Here is a 26,771-nt window from a genome sequence, read left to right as displayed (position 1 = left end):
GTTTACTTTTTCATTTGCTTTGATATGCATATTTAATACATGGCCCCAGGCTGGATCTCATTTGGTGCACGCTAGTGCAGGGGTGATGATGAGCCACTTCAGAAGGACCAAGACAGCGTGTTGTTTTCTCTGTTTTATCTGTTGGCCCACTATTCTGATCTACTGGCTTCCTCGTGGTTTTATTTGCACATGAAATGCTGAGAGCATTTCAATTTATTGGCTATGAATAATGACAGCTAAAAAAGAAGTGTAGTTTAATTTGTTGTGTGCCAAGGTTTCTCTTCTGGAGGTGACAGTTTCTGACAGCTGTTTGACACCCCCAAAACACATACACCTCTATCCTTATTAAGTGATATCAAGCTACTTTGTGTGAGAGTGTGTGTGTGTGTGTGTGTGTGTGTGTGTGTGTGTGTGTTTAAGGAAGGAGTGGGCAGGGAGAGAGAGAGTGAAAGAGAGAAAAGAAAGAACAAGTGTGTGATTCTGCGTAGTGGAAAGCAGAGAGAGAAGCGTCAGGAGCAAACTATTAGGTACCAAAAGAGCTTTTGATTTTTTTGTTAAAATTTTTTAAAATAGAAATATGTAAAAGTAATTGATATAAATATCTTGAAAGCAAGTATTTTTGACTGACTTTTAAGAATGAGTTTTACATACTATTGCTTATTAAATGAGGCTGTTGTCTTGCTGATTTCACATTCCATAATTTTATATAAATAATCTGATGTAACATAGATGCATTAAAAGAAGACAGCGCTAATGTCTTACCTTCCATACGTTAAATTCAGTGAAGATACTGAATTTGTTCATTTCTTATTGACACCTACATGATGGGCATACTGATAAAAGGACGTTCGGAATTAAATAGAAAATAAAATTTGCAACACTGGCTACTATTTTGTCATGTTTAGTAGATTCATAGTGAATGCTTGCTAATATTTTTAATATTATAAAGTCTTTTATCTTATACCCTTAGTATAACATAAGAGTAATTTTTATAGGTAGTAAACATCTATTACAGTATTCTTTGGGATATTAGGGAGAAAAAATATGATGGTGAAAGGAAGTAGAACTCTATTTTCCAGCTGCAGTTCATGTTAAGTTTCCCAGACGTTCAAATTTATTATGTTTAAAATAAACATGTCAAGTAACCAATTCTTGAAAAAAAGTTTCAACTTGAAAACTGTTGTGGCATGATCATGCTTTTCCTAGTCTGTACTATTTCTGAATAATAGGTGATATCCACATTTTCTACTTTACGTAATTTTAGATCGGGTCTTTAGCTCTAGTGCAGACAAATGATGTATTTTATTTGTCTGCACTGTAATATCTTTATACATATAAAGATATTACATATCTTTAGATCATGTTTAGATAAATGAACTGTATTTGTTTTTCAAATACGTTCTCTGACCTAAGCTCCATTCACCTGAAGTGCATACGGTAATATTGTTATTCCTAATTAATGTACATAAGGAACTACATTTTATTTATTTATTTATTTTGGATGAATTAAGTATAGGGAAGAAAATACAATTGTATCTACTAACAGTTAATGGCAGGTGCCTGAAAATTGAGTGGCTCTGATAACCTGACTAATAAAAGAAAAATTATTTTAATTTCTACGTTGAAAGCTGTATTTTAAATGAAAATATTCTCTTGTTTTCTTTTGCATCTCTGAATATGTCAAATTTATTTGTCTGTACAGTTTTAAAAAATGGGTTAAGTCAAAGGGAAGAATCCCTAGAACCTTGCTTCTGACAAAATTCAGGCAAGTGTCTGAAAAATCAGCCGGGAGTGGGCAGTGAGGAGACAGATAGGTTTAAGTGATTGGTCTATAGAATACCAAGGGGTAATATTGGGATTTGACTAACATTAATAATATGAATGATTTATTTTATCAGATAGTTTCTTACGTTCTGGTGTAAGATCAGACCTCACGGTGTGTTATCCAAGGTCTCGGGGGACCTGTTCCGGGAAAGTTCTACCTCTGAGTTCTGTCTACCAACTCAAGGAGACCTGGCTGGGGGCATGGGCTTTCTGTCGCTGTTGTGTAGTTTCTGGTGGTTGATGGCTTTTCTGTCAATTTCCCATCAAGAATAATTGTGTTATTGAAATCATGTAGGTTGTGCAGTTGGAGTCTGCTTTCAGAGAAACTGTGATGAGATGAAATTAAACAAAGGTGCAGTTGACAACCACAGACATTCACTATCAGATTAAAACTTTGATATATTAAAAATTCATTTTCCCATTTTTTTTCAGGCTAAACGTCCTATACAGTATCCCAACACAATTCAGAATTATAGGAGACATTTTATAACTTGATAACACACCAACAATAAATTTCTGTCTCCTCTAAAAGTTGCTCCATTAGATGGAGGAGGAATCATTTGCAAAGAGTACCTGCCACTTCCGTGAGAGTTGCCCACATATTAATTCCCAAAGCCTAATAGAGGATGGAAGCGGGGAGATGAGGGAAAGACCCCGGCTCTATTTACATTTTTAAAGAGTGAGTCCGTGTTCTGAAAGCACACACAGTTCTGAGTTCTTATGTCAACTTTAGAATAACAAAGTTGAAATTCCACCATTTTTTTCAAACTGTACAACTAACGTTTTTAACTTTTATAGACTTGACTACCTCATGATAGGAGTCTTCCTCTTCTTTTTAAAAATAATTTTTGCACAATGTTAATTAGGAGTAAAACATCTTAAAGTCATAGGAAACCTGTAAGTTACATGAATTATGTGTACTGATACAAGCATATCGTGCCTTTATTGTGTGACTATCTCGAGTCAAACTAGTTTTGCATGCTCCGTTTGCTGATTAAAGTATGTTTATATGTGTTTATTCTTACTTTCTACCTACAAGTACATATTCTGAATTACTTTACAGTATTTTCCAAGTTCGTAGGTTTTTTCTGGCTTGGTGTTATGTATCGTGTTTTAGTTGTGTAGGTTCCAGAAAATCAAATGCTTTAAGTATTTTTTAATAATAGAAATAAGAAGTGGATGTGACCTTAGGGATTATTTTGTCTGACTTCTTAATTTTAAAGAGAGAAAGGAAACAAGTCCCAGGGAAATGAAGTTCATCACCTGAGGTCACATGACAGTTGGAGGTGGCACCCTTGAGTCTTAATTCCAATTTAAGGCTCTTTCTCCTATACCATATCCATTGCATCATCTTTTCATTTGGGGTCTAAGACGAGTTTCAGATTATTTTAGGTAAACTTGTGTGTAGTATAGCTTCTTTTTTTACTCCTAGAAGCTTAATACATTTTACTTTCCCATTCGGTTTTGTATTTATTTAGAAATGCTTACACATTTTACTCCACTGTCTTTTTGTACTGGAAGAACCATGAGCTGTGTGGAATCATTTCAACTATCCCGCCAATTCAATGGGACTTGTTAAGTATTGTCCTATAGGCAGCCCCCCCCCCCGCCCCGAGAAATACCATAATGGTGTAAAACGTTATAATTTCCACCATATCTGCAACCTCAACAAAAGAGGCACGGGGAGGATTTGCTTTCTATGCCCAGAGACACCTATCCTCTCTATGCTCTTTCCTAGATTTAGCAAAATTCAATGATGGTGCTAAATCAATTTTTTTTTAACTTTCAAGGGAGAAAACACTGGCAGAATTGTGTTTTCTAGGAAAAGCTGTGTGTAAATGAGAAACAGAGGAGAGCAGCAGAGTGATCTCCTGTGGCCCCGCTACTACAAGCTCTCCCCATCTTGTCTCCTGCTTTTATATTAATTACAACTTGCATTATCAGCTGTGAGTCTGTAACCCAGCAAATAGAAAATACTGCCCCTGGAGACCTAGCTTCTTGTATCTATTTTCCATCTTCTTCTATTGTGCTCCACTCAGTATTCACTGCTTTCCTCCTGCTAACACCGCTCTTTAACGCAATTACATAAGAGCAAGGACAGTACCATATTTGACTCCTAATTATTAAAGCCTCTGGGAATAGAAGCATGTTTCCTTCTTGCCCTCGGATGTCTTCATGATACTTTTGGCTGAAGAACAGGACATATATTGTGGAATGCATCTACCTGACTACTCACCCACACACGTGCCCACAGAAAGCATTTCTCTTTATTTTTCTACGTACGTCATGTGTTTTACATGCTTTCATATGCCACTTTGGTTTCAAGATTCACTAAACTTCTGCATATAATTTGGCAGAAAGCCAGGCAGTTATTCTTGAAAGATGTAAACTTGGAAACTATCTAGGGAGGGAGAAGAAGAAAGGAGTTGTGATACAAACAAATATTTCAGTCTGAGAACAAACCAGTGTTGTGGGTAAAGGACTATATTGTATCTATCCATGTTGCTTCTAAAGTTTTTTTATGGAGGAGGTAGCAGTTTTTTATTGGCCAGATTATCAATATGTGTCTTTGATCAAGTCACCAGGGTGTAGCTGAATACAGAAAACTTTGGGGTAATTCTTCAACTTGAAACCTCAAAGGCATTCAGCTGTTTTTCCTACTTTCAAGTTAGATGAATATCCTGGTACTAGCTTGTGTCAGTCTCTCAACCTAGATCATAAACCTTGAGACACTCTATGGAAATAAACATCTTGTGACACTTTTGTAGGACAGCATCTTTGAGGATATGAGGGAGATAAGGCGGAAGAGACGGGGGCATGGTGGGTTAGATAGTGAACTTGAGCAAATTTCAGGACTGGGCTGAAAACCCAAGACCCAACTCGTTTGGAGGAACCGGCTGCTCTAGAAGTAATATTTGCTTACGTGGCCTATTTCTCACCCCTTTGGTTTAGAGACCACCTCCTCCAGAAAACCAGGGAAGGAAATCAACTGAATTATAAACTAGTGAGGCCTGACTTTAAAACTCAGTACAGGTTTGACTGATGGGGACAGACCAGTGCTTTCCATTGCAGGAAGTCCTTCTGAGTGATCCCTTAAAATCATTCTAGCACCCAAACAGAAAAACTCGCTGGACCTTCATGTGAACGATTATATAATAGCTATTAGATGACATTTGCCTTAAAACATAGTTGAGGTGTTAGTGGTTAATTAGTGTAATTTTCATGAGGGGTAAGGAGCTTTTATAGCAGCCAGCTTAATAAAAAGCCTGCAGTGCATAAAATTTACATCACTTGCTGTGTGCACTGAAAAGTTTAGCTTAGGTGACTGTGTTGCCTTTTCTAAAAGAAGGTTCTAGCCAGTGTTGTTGCAGGATAAACTCACACCATGCTATTCTTTGTTTGTTTGTTTCTTCCTTCATTCCTTCCTTCCTTTCTTTCTTTCCTTCTTTCTTTCTTTCTTTCTTTCTTTTCTTCTAGCTCTTTATCTGATTACCATCGGCAAACAGCTGACGCGAAGAGGTTGCAAATCTTGAAGAGTCCCGGTATTCTGTTTGCTTTTAGCTTGAAACTATTGGAGGGGTTTCTAATTTAGATAAAAAGAGACATCACAGGCACAACTTTGTCTTCGTACAGGCAGCAGAGAATCTTGGTTTTCATTTTATTCTGCTCGACTTTGTTCCCTAATCTACTTTCGAAAACGTATCTTTACTTTAGAGATCTATACCTGTGCCGTATTCACAGTCACAAAATTTCTGCTTAAGGTTTTGCCTCTGAATCAATGGTTTGCATGATAGCAGTGTAGCAGCATTATTTGATAGAGGTGTCATTAATCTCTAGAGCTTTGGGTCATTTCACCATCTATCAAAAATGCTAAATATTAATTTACAGTGGTTTGAAGCAGGTCTGTAGAGGCAAACATGTTTTTTGTTGTTCCTCTTCCAAATGAGACTCGCTCCCTATTTTGTCTCACCATGGTTTCTTGATTTCATTTTGGTGAAGTTTTATGTTCTATTTGTACATTATAGGGTTGAGGTTGAGAAAAATGATAGACTGATTTTTTTCTGGATAAACTATATATGATGACAACACGGCAAGGTTGTTTTCAGATGGTCAAGATGTTAACATGTTGCCTACAGGTGAGTCCTTAGTCACCAATTCTTGTAAGAAGAAATAGTGTACTTTGAGAGATTGATGGGGCTTTTTAGATTATTTTGCCCCCAAAGTATTGCCCCGCACCCCAGAACAAATTTGCTTGCTAGTAGCTCTGTGTGCTTAGTTAAAGTCATTGCATACAGGTGACAAGTGTACAGCTCTGTCCTTAAGGCTGGTCTGTTTCATGTGCTGTTCCTACTCTCCATTTCTGCCAGAGGAAATTCCATCTCTTGCCTGCCTTCATGTGGTGCTGATAAAGTCCTTCCTGTACATTAGAATTCCTGTTTTCCTTTAAGCAACAGCAGGGTATTGGGAATGATCAGGAAAGGGGAGGAGGAACAGGAGAAGAATACACTCAGCAAAGTAGCGTGAGCTATAACTCCCGGCTTACCTTACGTGTCCCTTAAAACAAGCAGTTCTTCCAGGAAAAAGCACTGCTCTGTGACTTTAAGCCTTCCATGCAGCTCAAAAGGAAGTCCTTTCCATCTTATTAGATGGGTTACAGTTCATAGTTGTTTCATTTTCTGATTGTTGTTTGTGCAAATTAAAGCAGAAGGTATTGATTCAGTGATTAATATTATTGTCTCTGTTGGTTGTATAATAAGTTGACGATAATTTTGAGAGTCAGTAGGGCAGTGTATTTGATGTGAAGGGCTGTCCCATACATTCTACAGTCTGTGAATTTTTTAAGGGAGTCATAGAGTTTTGTAGATGTTAATGTTCTGAAGTATTTGGTATCCAAGAGCACTGGGACCTATTTCTTGGAAGAGTGTGCCCTAATTAAGATAGCAGGCTTTTAGAGTTTTAAGGAGGTTTTCTTTTCCTAACTTTAAAAATTCACTTTATTGAGGTATAATTTGTATCATAAAATGCATCTGGTGTATAAGCGTCTATTTCAGTTGGTTGTAGCAAATGTGTACACTGATGTAACCATCACTTCATCATGATTTTAGAGCATCTTTTCTTTCTTTTGGTACCTATTGCTGAAAAGACAACATACTGTGACATGGCATCTATATGTGCCTAATTCCCCAAATACTAATATGTACGTATTTTTTGTCTCTCTCTGCACCTTTCCTCTTGATTCCTCATTTATGGCTGAAATGGTAACTGCGGGAAAATTCCTTGGCCTCCTGACATCAGAATCCTGCATCTTGGCGAGACCACGATGATGCAACTTCCACCCACTCAGCAGGCACCCCAGGGCCCTCCAGTGGGGGCCATGCATCCCAGAGTGGAGACAACAGCAGTGAACAAGGTAAAAGGTCAAGCATTCTCCCTGTGCAAAGTGGGCATGACTAAAATAACTTCAGTATTTTATGATATTGGTACATCTGCCTCCCTGTAAACAGGAGAGTGGCAGGTTAGGGAGTGTCATCAGCTGCTATTTAGGGAGACAGTATTTCCTTTCCTTAACTTACATTACTTACAAAAAAAAAAAGGCCAAAGTGAGATGTCTAATCTTTAAGCAGGCATTACAATAACAATCGATTAGTTCTGCCAATTCTTTTACAAATTTGGTTATCTGCACTTTACTCCTGTGTGTAAGTAAATAGAATGACAGACCTACTTTGCTGCTATGATGCAGTAGTTGGAATTATACTATAAATGGGATATTTTATTCGTAACATCAACTATGAGGGTTTTCTATAATCAGGCAATGTTGCCTCTAAAGCACACATGATGCAAAAATCTGTTCTTTTTAGCCCCAAAGTACTGTGTGAATTTTATATGGAATCGTGTTTTGGGAAGGTGGATTTTGAAATTCTTAGATTATTTGTCCCCATTTCCATTCAGCTGACGTGGTGACTTTTGTCAACAAATCCTAAAAATTAGAATAATCAGAAGGCAAGGGGGACGTCAGCTACAGGTGAGAAGGAAGCCTAGAGTAATTTAGAATAAATTTGACCATTGAAGACTCACCTATCACACAGAGAGCAATTATATATTGGTAGGGATGACTCTTCTGTGGCTAAAATAATAATTTAAAAGAAGATGCATTATTGAATGTGGGCCAGGAAAGTGTATAGATTTTACTTTTTAATATTTTACATTAGATGGTGTCTGATCTCCTAGGTCTATTTCATCTCTATTATGACTGTGTTTATGGCCACCATATTCAAGCATTAGACAGTCTTCCAAGTGGAGGACAGTTTTAACAGCTTGAGCTGTAGTCATATATGCCATTTAGAAAAGGGTGGTTGATGTAGGGCGAGGGCCTTTACTACTCCAAGTTCCTGGCCATGGATTTTGGATTCCTAGTATTCTAGAAGAGTCTAGAAAAGTGTCCCTTCTAGGATGCCATTAACTTATGAATGGGTCCAACTTAGAATCTAGGTTTAACAAGTTGCAGCTAACACAGAAATGAATACTGTCAGATGGTAAATTGTGGAAGAACTTGTGAACTGTATCTGTTTAGGCTTTCTATACCGTTTTTATTAGACCACTTAGACAGTATGTAAGAAAACTAAACTATAAGGCATTCTGAAGATGAAACGTATATACATTCAGTAGATCTGCAACGCAGTGGCTTCACTGTGTTTCCATGTCATGGAGAAGGACTTCTTGGTGTGGTTAAATCTGAAAAGCTTTCTAAGACTCCGCCCTTCCCCTCCACCCCAAATTACTGTGCCACAAAGGAGGGAATGTATTTATTAATAAAAGCAAATTACCCTAAACATGGTACGAGAGAGGGGGAAAGGAGAAGCAGACTTAATGGTCTAATGAGGCTATCTTCCAAAGACTGTTGTGTGTGAGGCTCGCTTTGACCTTTCACTTTGCTCAGGAGCCTGGCGCTTCATTTTTCACATTCTTGCAATTACGTTAACGCTTCAAGCATTTCTGACTCAAAGTCAGCTAGCAACACCAGGCATAACTCGACACTGTGAGTTTTTCTCCTCTCTGTAGATTCATTAACAGGTCACCAAGGTCCCAACTGAAATTTAAAACTGACTGGTTCAGTTGGCTTGGTTGAGTTATGGCCAGCAAGGTAGCAGGAGAGGACCAGAGAGAAGGGAAGGCAGAGAAGGACGACCCTGAGGTTTGGGGCACAGGATGACTGCGGCCACGGCCAGGGCATAGAGTTTTATCATTTTGGTTAGTTTTGCTGGCTTATTATTTTTGCTTTTGTTTTTGGTCGGGAAAGAGAAAAACTCTGAGACCAATACACTGGGTAAAAACCATAACACACAAACCTCTGTGTTGTGGGTAGCTGCACCCACTGATGCCATGTTGAAGGATTTGATCTCTGTAGGATTTTGTTCCTTTAATCATATCTCCGTGGGATTAAAGAATGGACATGGTAGCTTATGTATTTTGAGTACGAGGAAGTCAGTCATTTTACTGTATTAAAGTGTGAGGGACAAAAAAAGTTATGATCCCTAGAAAATGAAGACTCTCTTGGCATGGAGAATTTCCTACCTGGCTGACCACATCAGTGACTCCAAAACACATGTTGAAGGGTATTCTATATATGTTTTCAAGGTATTTTGTCCCACCAAATTGTCCAGAGTAGCTTTCTGTGGGAAAGATTAATTATCTGCTTCAGGGCAAAGTCAACAGAGATATTGACTGAAATCACATATGCTTATCCTAGGTTAAATCTTAGGGTCGATGTATAATGGAAAACCTACGAAGGAAATTTGTGTTCTTCGTATTAAATATATTAAAGTGTTTCATTGGAAATCAAGCATTTTAGTTTAGAAAAGAGTTTTCTTGCTTATTCAGAATTTATTAGCACAACAGGCATATGGAAAACTGTAAAATGATTCAGTTTCAAAACAAATTATGATAAACAGAAAAAATAGGGATGAATTGTACTAAAGACAATGTTTTCATACACATTTTAAATTAAACTTTAATAGCCATATGCTGTAAAACAATATATGCATTTATGTTGCTTTATAATTTGGGGAATATTTCTACTAAAATGAGTCATACACATCTTTACTTTGGAACTTAAAAATATCTCATTAGTTTATGACTTGATAGGGAAAGAGCTACAGTTACACAGGTGAAAGGTCATCTTTTCCTTCTCCGTGTTTGTGCAGCCAACCAAAAGGAGGGGGAAAAATCAACTTTTAAAAATATTCTAAGAAACAAACTTGATAAAATGTGAAACCTGACCTTACTATCTTTTCCACACAGCACATGCCGAGCAGTAAACTACATAAATAGGAACCAGACTAATTCACTCTGATTTCTTTGGCTAAAAGCAGCTAAAGGAAGGGAGTTTATCTTGTTAGTCACATGAAAATGAAGAAGAAAGTCTGGTTTTTCAGGGATAAAATTAGGGTGCAGACTGGGACTCTGGGGAAGTAACTGGCCCTCTTTGTGTCTGGCTTCCCATCAGTAAAATTGGGCTTGATAATAAGGCTTGGGGTCCCTAATTCTGTACCTGATGAGTCAAAAGCTGCTTTGTATTTCGTTGTGGGTTTTGCCAGAGTAAAGACTAGGAAGCAGCCCCCTTGTTCACAGAGCACTTGGAGAGCCTTAGATGAAAGGCACAATATATGTACAAAGTATTATTATTATTGATGGGTTTGTGTAACTCCCATTAACGCTGATGGGAGTTACGCATGTGAATTGGCAAGAGAATAGACCTCTCAGTGTTTAGAGCACATGAAATTTACATTTTTTCCAGTGCTGTAATTGAGATGTTGACAAATTGGAGGATATTGATGAGCCTTTGTTTTAAGTATTTCGTGCCAAGTTTGTTTTATTTTTTCCCGGTTTGAACAATGGTGTGGGTTCAGCAGCAGTGAATAAAAAGGGTAGAGTAAAGATAACTTTGTATTTCAATATTTTGATGTGGCAGTATGAAATAAATTGTCTTAGGCAAATGGAATATGCTGTTTTAATCATTAGCTAGGCATGAAAGAAAAATTGATGTTGACATCTTTGCTGTAAAATTGTTGTAATGGGGCCTTCCTTACAATTCATTTTTGTAAAATTCATTTTGTACATTCTGCAGCAATTGAACAATCCCTGCACTGTGAATAGGCAGGATTCCCAGAAATACCGAGACAGTTGGCCCAGTAACTGCTGAGCTCACACTGCACACCACACGCACGTTAACCATACTGTTGCCAGACCCAGTTTAACCTAAATCCATTAGCATTCGAGCATCTATACGTCTCTCATCTTTCAGGACACAGGGCTGTACAAGCCAGCATAGTTCTCCTCAACTCTGCCACCTACCAAACTTCTCTGTTGATGTCTCTTTCTATCATCCAGGCAGTGAGACTAGAATTCCATAGCTAGATATTTATTTATTACACAGCTCTTCAGAAATCATGGTGTTGAAATCTAAAAATACCCACCGTAGATTTAGTGTGTTTATAGGTAAGCAAGAGTCTAAGATAGGATTACACTGTTGAGTTATTATATAATGCATGAAATAGTATCTTCTCCACCAAAATATTCCAGTTCTATATTTAAAGGAGGAGAGGGAAAAAACCTCAAACCCACTTACATGGGTCCTGAATATGTTCTACTGGGATTTCTTATTCAGTCTAGGAAAACTCTGTCAATGGAATGTTTTCATAGTGGCGGCAATCTCTTTAAAATAACCCTAAATACAATATGACAGATGCCATCTGGCATAATCTTTTGCTAGTTGCTTTTAACTTTTATTTTTCCTAGAACTAAGTTCATCCAAAACTGGTCACTTACTGCTATGATAAATATGGTGACATTTCTTTTCCTTCCTGTCCTCCTAATTGTATCAGAAGATTCACTGAGAATGTAACTGAGAATCGAACATTGCCACAGAAGAAGCTGTTGTATTATAGAATATTTATGTTGCATTTTCATTCTCTTTTGGCTCCCCAAATAAAGTAAAAAAGAATACTATCCTTTAATCATCAGCAAACATGCAAATAATTTCTGTTGATTTTCTTAGGACTTTTTAGAATAGCAACCGTTAGAAATAAAATTAAACTCTTCTAATAAATAAATGCTCTAGGAGCATGTAATGGTGCCCATAAATACTTAAAGCTTTCTATAATTGCTGTTAATTTTGAGTAATTTCTTCCTATATGTATCAATTTACTTGAAAAACCCGGAGTTGGGATTTCTAGATTTTTTTTTAACTTAGTCATGTAAAGGGATGTCTCCTGATGCCAGTTAGAGTTTAATTTAGAGTAGTAATTAAACTTGAATACTGCCTCATAAACAAAAGATAAACAATAAACCAGCCACGTTCCCTGCTGTTTCATAGCTTTCTTTCCCAGATGTTTTAGCCTGATAATTTTTACACAGTGAACTACCGAACATGGAGTTGTGGACAGAGGTTGAGAAAGAGTTTTCTTTTTTGTTTTTTTGGGTTTGGTAATCTTTTTTTTCCCTCCAAAAGTCAAAATGCAGAGGATTTTCCACTATTTAGATTTTTTAAAAATTCTGATAAATACTTAATGCAGATGTGCTTTAAAGATAACTCTAGTTCGTTTCCTTAGGTGTGTTCTCTTTTTTTCCTTTAAAATGAATCTTGTCATGAATGTCTTTTACACTTAGTAATGTAAAGAAGAACATATTTTTGCTTAAGTAAAATCTTGATAGCAAGTCAGAGAAAGGAAAGGTTGACAATGGAAAATTTTTTTTCCCCTTTTCCTCCACTTTTCATCCCTATTCATCCCCCGCCCCCCCCATGACCAGTGTCACTTTGTGTCTGTACTCTTCCTTGGGCTACAAGGGTTCTCTGTCCAGTTCTGGACCAGTCCACTGTCAGCCATGATCTTTCTAATTGTCAGGTACTAGTCGGTGTTCAATGCAGAAGCCATGTTATTTTCACTGGGTGGGGTAATTACTGAAAGCTGAGAATAGCTGCACTAAAGACAGAGGGATACTTTCATGATCCCATTAGCATAAGAGTGGGTAAATTATTCATGCCAAGTGAGGATTCTATGGGGAAAAGTATAGTTAATGCACATAGTTTTTAAATGTATCCCTTTCTGCTCTGAGACTAAATTCTTGTTGGAATCTGTTCTCAGACATTTACGGGAAAGCTCTGGTGGCGTGTTAGATGCAGTTCATCTCTTTCTGTTTGCAGCACTCTCAATAGAGACCATCTGGCAAAGATCCAAAAGGTGATTAAACAAAATGATCAGCTCTTGTTGCTGTGTTACATGTCCAATACTCCGGATTAAAAAACATGACCCACGACAGTCAAGCTAACGTCATGCCGTTTCCCCTTCCCCCTCCCCTTTCCGTGTAAGAATTCAGATGGTCCACAAATGTGTGTGCCATCTTTGTGTCCTTATGGCCCATAATCATGAACAGGTTGTGCAAATGGCTCTTTCTGTAGCACTGTCTGTTCCAGCAGCATAGAAGCATTTCATATTAATTGGGTCAGTCTAATATTCATATTGACATGGGGAAAAATTACTAAAATTTATTCTTATAACAGACAATGAATATGTGTGCTTTCTGCCATGAGGGAAGTGAAATCTGACAACTGGCTTGTGCAACTGATTAATTTTTCTTGAAACTGGAGAAAATCAGAGCATGAGAAACTGTCATTCTCTGAAAACAGTGCACAACCCTTTGTAACTAAACAAAATGGATTGGGTGGGGGGCTTTCTGGGAGCTTGTGGAAATGAGCTCTGGTTTTAACGCCACAATCAGGGATGAATTTACAGTGCCATTCAGAGGCATCCTCCCTCCCCATAAACAAGCTGATAATCACAGGGAAGCTGACTTCCAATTAGCTTTTCCTTCCCTTACACGGATCAGGGTGTTTATATGTCCTCCTTAAGCTTTAATATGTCACTCCTGAGTTGGTACATCTCATGTCACGTTCAAAAGTTTGGAAATAAAATGTTTTATTATGAGGAAATCCTGCTGATAAGCAAGGTAATTTTCAACCAATCATTTCACGATTGAGTTAAGGTAAAAATGCCAAGATCTGTGACTAGCGGACAGATGTATCTTATCTTTGGGGGTTTGCACCAAATGCCAAGTAGAAATATAAATTGAACAAACCCCAGGCATTGTGAGGAAGTGATTGAAGAAATATTGAGATGAAATCTTGGAATGAACTCTGTATGTATTTTTATAACAATGCAGTGAATTGCTTACATGTCACGTTTGCATAAACCTGAACTCTGATTTTATTAAGGGGCAGTTTCATGTAGGTTAGTTAAGGCATTCAGAACATGAGACCATTACTAGGTTAATCAGAGATTATGCCTGACCGTTTAATATTGTGGAAACTGTGGATATTATAGGATGAATTTGAGTGCACATGTCCAGAAAAGATAAAGAATAAAGCAGAAAGAAAAAAATTCTTTAGAACCACTTTAAAACATCCTCAGACCTGTCAGCTCCCCTTTCTAAGGGAGGGTAAGGCAGTGGGTTAGAAATACAGCCGGGCACAGTACTCAGGGAGGGGAAGTGAGGATCCCCTGGAGTCAGTGCAGTGTGGCAGATGAAAGGGACTTGCATAGCCTTGGGGGTCTTAAGGCTATTATAGGGCAACTCATGCTCTGTTATCATGCTGATTTTTCAATTGATTTTCGGCTGAACAGTACTTGTTGAAGCCCTCCAGAGCATCAGACACAGCCTTATGGTGCTATACATTGTAATACACGTGTTCTATTTTTTCCCTTCATTGTCTTGTCTTTACTTCGGAAGAATAGTCTATAATGACGCCATGTTATTTTTCTCCCTTTTCTCTGTCTTTCTTATTTCTACCCTCAGAAAGTTCCTTGAAATTCTTATTGTTTTAAATTTAGGAACGGGGGTGGTGGGGTAGTGGGAGAATAACTTTTTCTTCATCTTCCTATTTGACATTTGCTTTTAATTTGGCCTTTAAAAATATTTTGATGTCACAGCAGACAATAATATAAACCATTTTTATCTACCAAATTTATCCCTCAGTAGTCGTGAGCTATTCACTCCCTTTCTAACGATGAGCAAGAAAACAACTATGGGATTTCACTGAAATCTGATTTCTCGTTAAAATGAAAGTAAACCATTTTACTATCCCTTCTATACAGCAATAAGGTCCCTTGGCTTGCTGGAAAGCCAGGTCTTGAAAAGGGAAATAATGGAGCGAGATCTAAAGGAAGTGTGTCCCTCTCCTTCTGTCTAGGGAATTCTTACTGAGGAAAATCTAATTCTAGTGTCATCTCCTCCAGGAAGCCTTCCTGATTTGCCCGGGGCATAAGCCAGTGTTCTCCTCTCTGCACCCCAGTGGCACCTTCTACCTCCATTTTAGCATCTTTCACATTTTGTATTGTAATTATTTGGTTCCTGGTCTGTCACCCTGCTTTTTCAAGGCAGAAATGATTACTTACTCAGCTGTCTAGCAGTAGTAGGTCCACTTCTGAATCAATAAGCAAAATCCACAGATTTCAGTTTTTTTAAGGTGGAAACAATTCGATCAAAACTTTGTGCTCATCAGCTCTATTTTTTAACATATTGATACATTTGAAAAAAATCCTATTACATCCTTAAGAGATAATAAAAATTATTTTCTTTTACTAAAATGTTATTGTATGCAACTCTGCCTTAAATAAGGCAATGGCTATCAGCTTAAACTTAGAATTATTTTGGTTACAGGTAGGGTCTTAAATTTTAGATTCTTATTTTAAATAGTATTTTTAAGACAATAGTTAAAATGGGATTTGTCTTATTTGTTCTTTAATGTTGTCGTAAATTATATACATATGGTCAGAATTTGGACATGGGATTTCTTTTCATAATGTTATCTACACAAAAGTAAGTGTATGGATATGTCTTGTAGCGTAATGTAATGTAATGTAACAAGGGAAATTGCTTAATGCGGCAAATAGTTTCCCCATGATGAACTCAGGGTCCACTTTGCTTGTACTTCTTGTTTAGGATGAGACTGACCTTGGGGGAAGCCATGGGTCTTCACATACAGGTAAAGAGTCTGGAAGTAATTCTTGAATTTTTAGGCTGCACATGCTTTTGTTGATTTCCTACATATGCCTTCCAGTTTTTTTCATAGTTTGCTTTTGAGCAGGTTTAATTTACTTTTAGTGACGTAAGCAAGCCCTGTATCGAGCCCTTTTTCATCCGCTTGAGGTTCTGTCTAGAATCTCGGACTGTGAGTCAAGAGGCCTGTGTGCCTTAGGGTCAGGGTTGCACTGAAAAGGGCACAGACTTAGGAGGCAGAGAGACATGGGTTCAAATCCCAGTTTTACTCAACGTCTGCTAGATTCAGTTTCTCCATCTGCAAAGTGGGGAAAAACTACTTACCCTCAAGGTTGTCCTGGAGATTATATTATATTACGTGAGACCTCATGGGTTAAACACATAACATTGCCTGGAACCAGTAACTGTTAGTTCCTTTATTCCCCTGTCCTCCTGTCCTATACCGACTCTAATTAGCTCTGTGGCCTTGGATGAGTCTCTTAATCTCTTCAGACTTTTGCTCAGTTATGAAATAGGACTGAATTAGATGATCTTTTACATTCAAGCGCCAGGAATCTAATGTTTACATTCATGGGTCTTATTTTTTCTTTGTGCATTTTATCTTTTAACATAGAAGAAGGCTGCAAGTATTTTGGTTTTTGCTTTTTTGTTTTAAATCAGAGGTGTAGCATGAGCATTTTTGTTTCCTTCATTTTACAGGATAGTTATAATATGTAGTGAGATAATGTTCTTCATTTCTTGCTTTTGTTTACAAGGAAAGACTATTCTTCCTGGTTTGGTAAGAGAATAACTAGGCCTTAGAGTTGATTTTCTGAGGACGGCAGACTGTCACGATTCAGGTGCAGGACACTGAAGGTGGGGCATTAATATCAGAAGTGTGAGGTGTATTTTGTAAATACAGAGCAACTTCTCCATTATCCATTATCTAATCAATTAGAATCTCTCTCTCTGTTGGCATTTCTATATGTCACAAGTAGAATAATAAAGGATAATCATTACAGAGGCTGAGACCCTATCCTGAAATGGATTCCAAAAGTCTAAATAATTTTCAGGAGAATTATACAGTTAAGAATATTTTACTGTACTCTATTTTTAGACCAATAATTCATACCAGGTGAAGCTGTTACCCTTTTGTCAGTAGAAGTTTTGCTGCATCAAAACGCTCATTCCTTAACCCTCACCGCCAGCTAGAGATGTCACTGTGGCCTCAAAACCAAACATTCGGTTTTTTTTTAAGTTTGGAGATTTACAAAAGTAGGCTAGGAGTGTAAAATTTCATATTTCTTCTTCCAGCTAACATTTGTAACAAATGCCACCCGCTGAAATAAAACCTCCAAAATCTCTATGTACTAAATGTGAATGATGTAGAAAAGTTGATAAATCATGGATTATTGAAAGCTTGTGGAAGCTACCTTGTGGGTGTCCTTTTATGACACGTTGTCACACACCAGGGCTGATATGTACATATACCTGTCTGGAGGCGGAAAGCTCTCGATCTCTCAAGACCTCTTCTAAGTGTATGTTGCTTAAAATCAATACACAAAGATATTCATTGAACAAGGCACTCTGGGAATAAAACTATGAAAATTACAAGGGTCCCTGCTTTCAGTAACTTACCGTCTCCCGTGAGGTGGGGGGCAAGCATGCAAGTAAGTCTTAAGCAAGGCAGATATTCAGTTCTGGGGCATGGATGGAGGAAGGCCTGTTGACACAGAGGGCGTGGGGTATACGGAGGGAGGGGATTTGGAGGCACGAGGCTCTGAACACTCAGCCTTGCCCTGCCACTTATAAGCAACAATCTTTCTGAATGTTAGTTTCTTCACCTGTGAAATGGGAACAATAATTATCTCATAGGGTAACTGCTAGGATTAAATAAACACTAGTTTTTAAAAAGTCTAGCTTGGCGATTAACGTGGACCCCCCCCCACCCCAGTATTCTCTTCTTTTAACATTTATTGACCATGTCATTGAGGGGAATCACTATCCTAGATGCTAGAGATACATGGCTCATAAGATGTGGTGCCTCTCCTCTTTATACTCTTTAGTAAGTAACCAGAAATGTAAACGGATAACTGCGCAGGCTTCTAACATCGCATATAACTTACTGGTTGTAAGGTATTGCAGACGAGGGAGTGATTAATTCTGTCTGAAATCTCTGTGGAAGGCTCCACAAAACTGGGGAGGCTTTAAAAGACTTTGATGGCCTTCAGTGGGTGTTTCCAGGCCAGCAAGGTAGGGAGTGGACGGGAAACAGATGGAGGAGCCGGTGCAGAGGCCCCGAAGTGTGAGGCAACATGGCATGTTCAGGGCAACAACCAGATTGATGCTGCTGTTTGTGAGAGAGGCTGCATGGGGAAGAGGGTGGCTGGAGAGGCAAGTAGGGGCTGTAAGTGAAGATCCTTGTTTACCAGGCTAAGAAGCTTATACTTAATCCTGTAGAGCACTGTTTACCAAACTTTTCTGGAGATAAGGAGCTCCTAAGGGGCTTGTGCATACAGATTCCCAGGCAGACCACAGCCACACAGAATCAGGATCTCCATGGGAGGTCCTGGGCATCTGAATTTTTAATCCATGCCCCAGGGATATGGGTTTACCATTAAAGAAATTTAAGTGAAAGGAGTTTATGATGAGATTTATATTTTTTTAAAAAGCTCTTTGAGAATGTGGAGAGTACATTTGAGGAAAACAAGACTAATTATAGAGTAAGGGTTAATAGTCCAGAAGGCAGATGAGGGCTGAATTAAGACAGTGGCAGTGGAGATGGAGGTGAGAGGACTGATAGATTACATGTAGGAAGAAGGGAAGGGGACAGAGTCCAGAATAATATGCCAGCCTCTCCCTTGGTGTAGGTACCATAGTCTAGATAGTTTTCTTTTTCCCTGCCATGAGTTTTGAAGTATGGACATCTATCAATCAATGGAGAAGATAAGGAATAATATTCCACCTACACATGCAAGGTTGTTCAAGTAGAAACGAATGATGCATGTTGGATGAATAATGATTTTTTTCCTGGTCGTGAGGTACGATAACTTAGGGGCAGTGCAGTACAGTGGTTAAGGAGGTAGCCTCTGGCATCGCCCTGCTTGCCTTTAAATCCTCAGATCTGTCACTCGTCATGGGCAATCCTCCACTTTATATCTGTAGAACAGGAGTAATAAATATCTAATCTAAGAGATATGGGGAAGTAAGGATTGAATGATGTGATGTCTCTAAAATGACAGTAATTTTATGCTTGGTTCATAGTAAATAAAATATTATAAATATTTTTTATTTAAAAGTTGCTTTTAAAAGAGTTGACAGCTGACCCTGTACAACTGACATCATGATGAGGAACCTAAAAATGCAATCCTGCATTCATCCCTGGGAAAGCGAAGTTACGGGCTCTACAGCTGGTAGAGCATCTACATGCCCTGAGCCCAGCCCTAAGCCCTGCCACTAGCCCCAGGCTCATCAAGTGGAAAGTAATTCCTTCCCTCTGAAGTCCTATTGCACATTTTTCTGATTCTCTCCTCTGACAATCAGGTTCCCCCTGTGCTATAGTAATTGGTTACATGACTTATTTATTATCCTGTTTGACTGTAAGATTCTTGAGGACACTTTCCATGTCTTAAGCATCTTCCCTGTTTGCCCCCGCATTGTACTATGATAACATAGGAGGCCTTCAATAATAATTATTATTTTTTTCGAAAGGAGGATTGGGTCCATATTGTGAAGGACATTGAATAGCAGGCTGGGGAGTTTGTGCTTGATTTGGTAGGTAATGGGGACCTATTGAAGATTTTTGAATGGGGGTAGTGACATAATCGCCTTCCTTCTGAATGCCAATGACAAATTCTTCACTATGTCTTCAAAACAGCAGACCCATATGCTTGCCTGAAATACTGTCTATTTGAAAGAGTGGATGTTCTTTTGAATGAAGAAACAAATTGCAAATAGCTTAAAAAAAAAAAAACTTTGACATTCTCTCTTAAGTAATTTAAGCACTTAAATTATTGTGATTCACAAAGGTCCCGAGTATGTAACTTCATTCTAGAAACGTTTATGAGGACACATTTTGGTAAATTTTTATAGTGTTGTTATAATTATTATCAACTAGAAAGGACTGAGTAAATATATCTTCTTCAATATTTGGAAAACTATGGTTCCATGGATATTTGAATAGACATCACTTTAAAAAAATAAAAGGACTTTGTGGTTAAATAGATTGAAAGCCGGAGTGGAGCAGGGTTTTCTCTAGTATAGGAATGTTCAGATCCTCTAATTTGCTAATGTGCATTTTAAGTCTTCAAGGAGTAGAAACACAGGCTTCCTAGACTCACTTAACCATTGAAACCCTTTTTTGCATTATCTCTGGGGACCAATCTTCCCCAGAACACACTCTGGAAAACGCTGTCCTCGACTGCTTCTTTCATTGAAGTACTCTCAGATAGGGTTTAATATCCTAGGGAGTCTTCTTGCATCTTGTATTTAAAAGGCAGGTCAGCATGGGCTCAGGATCAATTTTCAGTAGTGTAAAAAGCAATTTCCTCTACAGTCTGAAGTCTTGTGGACTTCAACTATACTTGTACAGAATGTTCTGTTAACTGAGCTATTCTTGTAGTTATCCTTGATTGTATTAATCAAACAATGTTTCCTAAATATCCCTTGAGTGTTTAATTCAATGCCAGCCCATTTAGTTACACCCTCAAAAATGTATAAATGAGGATCCCAGCAGAATCCTGTTATGAATCATATTAACACTTAGTTTGATGCAAAGCATACAATGTACTTTCCTTCCTCAAAAGCAAACTCTTTTTCCTTTTTTAAAGTGGCCGCTGGGTCGGAGGCTGGATGATAAATCCATGGAGGCAGGAATGGGGGTGGGGAGGGAAAACCATCTTCGCTCATTTGGGGGTGGATGGCTTGCAACCCCGTTTGCTTCAGGTGGTGAGCAGTGGACTGGATATGCCATCTACCAGTGGGAAATTTCTGGAAGCAGAGCTGCAAAAGCCCAAGCTGCCTGCATCTAGCTGTTCTGGGATCTCCAGAACGGTTTAGCAGACTGTTAGAACCGGTTGCCACCAGACGAGTGTTGCCTCTCCTGGCAAGAAAATTTTCCCTGACTCTTCCTTATTGTTGGAGGATGCCGGGAGGCGTCGTGTTCAGGGGCATTCAGGAGGTCCGGAATTGCAGTCCCTCTTGGTCACTAAGTGAGGGGGAAGACTTCTGTGTTCAAACGCTCTACTCCTGGGCATTAGGGTGGGATTACCCACCAAAGTGTGTCACCCCCTTTGGGCTGCAGAAGGGAGAATTAGGCTGGGCACATTTGTCTCTCCAGCTTTGAAATGATCAAGAAGAGGCTAGTGGTACAACTAAGACTATCTTTGTAGTATGGTGAGAAAAAGCCTGATTTTGTCTTGTTTGTCAAGAAGTTTATCTACAAGATTTTGAGCTCTTTATAACAGTTAGCTCAGGGAGTTGGAACATTTCTAAAGGATGTCCTCCTTATTTTGTAGATAGGAACATGGACATATTTGGAGAGCCATTGGTCTTTAATATCATTAGTCAGCTTTCAAACCTGAGAGTAGAAACGCGGGTTTACTGGGTAAACAGATGTTGGTGCTTCCGCACATTTCAGCATCGTTATCAGCCGCTTAACGGATGAGCCTTTTCTCCATGTTTCTTATTCTAAATGGAATTCTAGTTGCTCATTTTCTGCCAGTATAAAGCATGAGTTGCTTTCAACTGGCAAAAAGAAAACAAAAATTAGACCCTGGCTGAAATAAAATGACACCAGAGTAATGTGTCAGCTTTTTTTAAAATTAGAGAAAAAAGTGGTGCTCTTACACTTTACTGTGTTGTTCCATATGTTGGACATTTAAGGCAGAAATATCGGGGAAGCTTCCCTTTGAATGTCGTCAGGGACCTTGAAACGTGGCTGCTCTGTGGGAGGACAGTGAAAGCCCTGAGTTCATGGATGTCTTCTGACCGCATACAGCTTCACTCTAGAGACAGTCATCTCTGAAGCTGTGACATTTTAACTGTTTCATCTACACAGATGTACTTTTTTTTTTTTAAACTTACTTAAACATACTGGCCTCTTTTTAGGCATGTTATCTGATAACATTTGCTGAGTTTTTATGGTATCCTGGACAGCAGGAGGTAAGGAAAACAGAAACTGAGAAATCAATCTTGATTACGGAGACTCGCTCACCTACTGCTGGCTCCATAGACCAGCTCTCTGTATCGCCCTCTGTATACCCAGCAAAGTGCTCAGTACGGAGGAGTTTGTGATAAATAGACATTGGTCGAATGGATTGTTGTTTCAACTTGATAATTGGTTAATATCTAATAACTTGTAGCAACTTAGTAGATGGTGTTAGCATTGACTTAGGGATTAATTCCTTATTAGGAGTGTCAGCACACCTGAAATTGTTGAGTTTGTCAAAGTGTCAGTCATCAAATCTGTGATGGATTTATTAGGTGAAATTGAGTAGTTAGAGGTACAAGAAAGCGAGGACAAGGTCATGGCTAGAGATTCCACCAACTCCTACAAATTTAAGGGAAGTGCCTCTGTGCTCTATGAAGAAATTCAAAAGCGTATAACTTTGTTCTTAAGAGTGTGGAGTTAGTCTAACTGTGATCTTAGGTGACTGACTTAACGTCTCCAAGCCTAAATTTCCTCAGATAGAAAATGAAGATTACAGAGCTATGTAGAGATGCTGTGACAATTAAACTAGATAATGTATTTGAGGCTCTAAGTGGTGGGCCAGGCATAAATGATACAACATCTCCATAATAATGTGCATATGATCACTGACTATTAGTTTTGAGTCCATAACTTGAACTTTAAGACCACATCACTTTCTGTGGATTCTTATTTTAGGATACAGTATAATATGTTTTTTAAAAATATGAGAATAATAGCTCAAGAATAATTGCCTCTCTATTTCCCCCTGATTCTGGTCCTCTCACACAGACATACAGAGACAGGACTTGTAGGCACAGGAGGCTCAGGAAAGGGGTAAAAATATGGGCGAAGTACGTGACCAAAATTCTCATTTCCTGTGTACTATGCTTTGGTGCTACATCATGCTGTCCCACTGCCCTGTTTTTTGCACTTTCTAATTTTTATTATCTACCTAAAGGCCAGAATGGAGTGAGTGGAGCCAGAATCTGAATATGGCTCTTCCAATTAGCCCGTGGAAGGCGTGATGTGGGGTGGTTTGTGAGGCCCTGAGGTTATGGCTCAGACTCCAGAGTAGGAAAACCTGGGCAAGGTTCCAACTTCAGCTACCTGTAACCCAGGTTCATATCCTGTAAGGGAGTTTGGAGGAGTGCATGAGGTGGTAATATATGCCTGGCATGTACTAACCATCCATTACATGTTCATTGTTATTAATATTATCATCATCTCTTTAAGCTCTCACGGACTTACCTTACATCTCTGTGTGATGCGGCTATTAGGGGATTCCAGGTCTTTTCCAACTCTAACATGCTGTACCTATTAATTTTTAAATAATTTCATTCAAATTCCAAATTACATCTGCCAAGTGATACCTTACACTTGGTTTTACATTTCTGTTTCTTAATATATTCTTACATAAATTTTCATTTGATTCCCCCCAGAATCTCTCAGGTTTATCCCCATTTTTCTGGATAAGGCAGCTTGGCCTTGAAGAGGATCAATTACTTGCCTGTCACCATAGAGAAAGGATTTTAATTTTTTTCCTGTTCTATACCTGCAAAGTGAGTTTTGTATAAGAAGGTACTAGGTTCACAAAGGCATAAAATTTAATGAAGGCAACTGATTGTCCTGAGAAAGTCATTAAAATCCCCATATCATTCTCTCTAATCTAAAGGCTGCTACCCTTCTATTATTTCTTTATTACAACCTTTTACTTTTATTTCATCAACTTAAACTGGAGCCTGAGGGAATTCTCTGGTGGTCCAGTGGTTAGGGCTAGGCGCTTTCACCGCCCGGCCCAGGTTGGATTCCTGGTCGGGGAACTAAGATCCTACAAGCCACGTGGCACCGCCAAAAAGATAAAAATAAACTGGAGCCTGAGTTCTCACGTGCCACTTGTTAAAGATTGTATATCAGTGACTTACACTTTCAAAAAGTAATTTCTTTTCCATCTTTTTTTCCCCATGTATGTTGGTCAGATCCATGGGGTCAGTCTTGGAGTAGGAAGGGGAGAGGTCAGAAATTGAATTGGTACATTCTAAAGGCTTAGCTCTCTTCTCCTTGGACTTAGAAAATGGCAAAGAATACAAGAGGTGCTGAACCATAAAATAATGAGACTGCTTTTCTTCTAAGACTCGCCAAAACTCTTATAATCACCAACTTCATATAAAGTAAATAATGCTTGTTTGCATTTTTCTATTTGCTCTTTGCATCAAACATCCATTGGCCTTGGGAATAACAAGAAATCTGCCACCCAAAGAAAATCTACCAATTCCATTAGTAGCATAGCAGACAGAATCAAAAGCCTGGAAAGTTAGTGAATGTTTCATATTGTGGGTTTTTTTTATGATACTTTTGTGTGCATAAAAAAGACTGTCTTGGAAATACTCATTTCGATTTTCTTTTTAATTTGCTCACCAATACCACGTAATTACCTCTGCAACCTATTAGAAGCATTCACAAGATGGGCTTAAAAAATTAAGTCAGGATGCTTTCCTTTTAGCTACAAACAGGTTGAGCATTTTATTTTTATCTGGCTGGAAAATATCGAATCAGTAAAATAAAACCACACTCTTTAATTGAAAGGTACTTACGCAATATTCAAACCATAATGTCAGTCACATGTAGTGTTCAAATTCTTTAGAGCTCCTGAAATACTTAAAGGTATCCACAGTATTCTGAGGAAGTTATTTTCTGCCCCACTACAGAATAAAAAAGAATCAATCAGGGTTTCCTCTTCTCTTTGGCAATATTTTTTCTCTAAAGGATTTCTTGACACTCTCTTTAGTTCTTGACTTTGAGGGCTGTTCCTGACGAATCTCCAGAGATGAGTTTCAGTGCCTATAGTAGTGTCAAAAGCATGAGATTACATGCCCAGGTGCTATGACCTCACATTTGATTGCCTGCAATGCACTAGATAAAGGGCTTAAACTGCAGCCTACCTAGGGGCTTCCAGAATTTACATTATACAGTTTTGGAAAGAATATAGTTTGAATTGGGGAGCATGAAAGTAGTTCTAATCTCTAGTTGGCCCAATCTTGAAAACTTCTGGGCCATAGTAGGTCGTGAGTCATTTTAGGAATGAGAATATTAAGGCATAGTTTCAAAATCATGTAGCGTCCTATCTTTATAATTTTCTACGCTTTTGTAAAGTTCTAAAAAGTACATTTGTAGATACCTAGTTATCTTTGCATTCAACATTTCAATGAGAATTAGTTGCCTAAGAAATCATAGCAGACAGTAGATAATTTATTCCCTCCTTAGAAATGTTGTACTTGTTTGTTGATTTTTTTTTTTTTTTTGCGGTGCATGGGCCTCTCACTGTTGTGGCCTCTCCCGTTGCGGAGCACAGGCTCCGGATGCGCAGGCTCCGGACACGCAGGCTCAGCGGCCATGGCTTACGGGGCCAGCCGCTCCGAGGCATGTGGGATCTTCCCAAACTGCAGCACGAACCCGTGTCCCCTGCATTGGCAGGCGGACTCTCAACCACTGCACCACCAGGGAAGCCCTTGTTTGTTGATTTTTATTCACTAGATTGGGATTGTGGTTTAAAGAGAAGTTAATCCTGACTTTCTTAAAACCTATAGAGTTTCAGGATTTCTTAAAGACAATGGCCTTTGATATTCCAATCCAATAAAAATTTCCCATGCTTAGGTAATTAACTATACCCTCTTTTGTTCAAGTGCTGGGACAACTATACCCTCTTTTGCTCAAGTGCTGGGACAATGTCGATGGTGTTTACATAGTTAAAATTAAGTTGAGAGTTGACTAATTATTCAATTATTTTGACTCATGAAAATAAAAATTAATATTTTATTTTCCATACCAATAGGAAATTAACCTATATTTGTTTAAACTTCTCAATTCACTATGCCTGTGTAAATGTGTTTTACTGTGTTATTTACTATAAGGATTCCTAAAATGTTTCATTATTTCTCTTTTCTTCTAAATTCTTGTAAATGATAGTAGAGTTTGTTTGTTTACAGTTGTGGAGATTTACACTATTATCACTGTATGTTATATCTTCACAAAATTACACAGAGATTCCTTATCAGCATTATACACTAAATATAGCCCCTGTCTATTGGCCGTTTGTTTTCAGCCCTGGGAATAAGTGGATGTGTACAAAGTCATCTTAAATTTCCTAGTTTCCTATTTATTTGATGATATATTGCATGCAGACACAGATGAGGTATTTTTTCTCTTCCGATTTCTTGCGTTTAGAAAAGATAATACTTTATTTTGGTCAAGGTACCATAACAAGTCATGATCAGACTTTAATATCTGTTTATTCTTTGCTTTCATAAACTAAACAGTCTCCTCAAAAATCACTGCCTAACTCACCGTGAAGTCCTTCTGATCAAGTTTTCGTATACTGGATATTAAACAGGTTATTCTGTTTCCTGCCTTAACCAGTTCTAGTCTAAGAACTGTTTGACTCGAGCAAGAGTTTTAACTCAGATCTTGCAATTCAACACCCATTGGGTGAAGACGTTTCAGTGGTTCATTTTTCATGGCTTCCTTCTGATGTGTTATATGTTAATAGGGAAGAGAAAAACTAATGTTATATGTGAGCTAATTTCTTGCTTAAGAATTTTAAAGAGCGCTGTCTGGGATCTGATCATTATCTTTCCAGATGCCAGCTTTGTTTAGCATTACATCTTTATTGTAGCCTGAGACCCAGTTCTTCTATTTGATTATTACCATTTTGGGACAAAAAACAAAGAGC

At 38.3% G+C, this 26,771-nt stretch overlaps 1 protein-coding gene across 3 annotated transcripts in view; it reads left to right on the top strand.

Annotated features, from left to right (window-relative positions):
- Positions 1–26,771, top strand: part of MEIS2 (Meis homeobox 2) — a 200,799-nt gene that overhangs the window by 8,626 nt on the left and 165,402 nt on the right. For all 3 annotated transcript variants that reach the window (XM_079913991.1, XM_079913992.1, XM_079913993.1), the window contains exon 7: positions 7,120–7,234. In XM_079913991.1, coding sequence (XP_079770117.1) covers positions 7,120–7,234 — 115 coding nt within the window. The remainder of the gene's footprint in view (positions 1–7,119; positions 7,235–26,771) is intronic.

Source organism: Stenella coeruleoalba, assembly GCF_951394435.1.
Source record: "Stenella coeruleoalba genome assembly, chromosome: 2".
NCBI classification, from domain to species: domain Eukaryota; kingdom Metazoa; phylum Chordata; class Mammalia; order Artiodactyla; family Delphinidae; genus Stenella; species Stenella coeruleoalba.
This window is presented reverse-complemented; position numbering and strand designations above follow the sequence as displayed.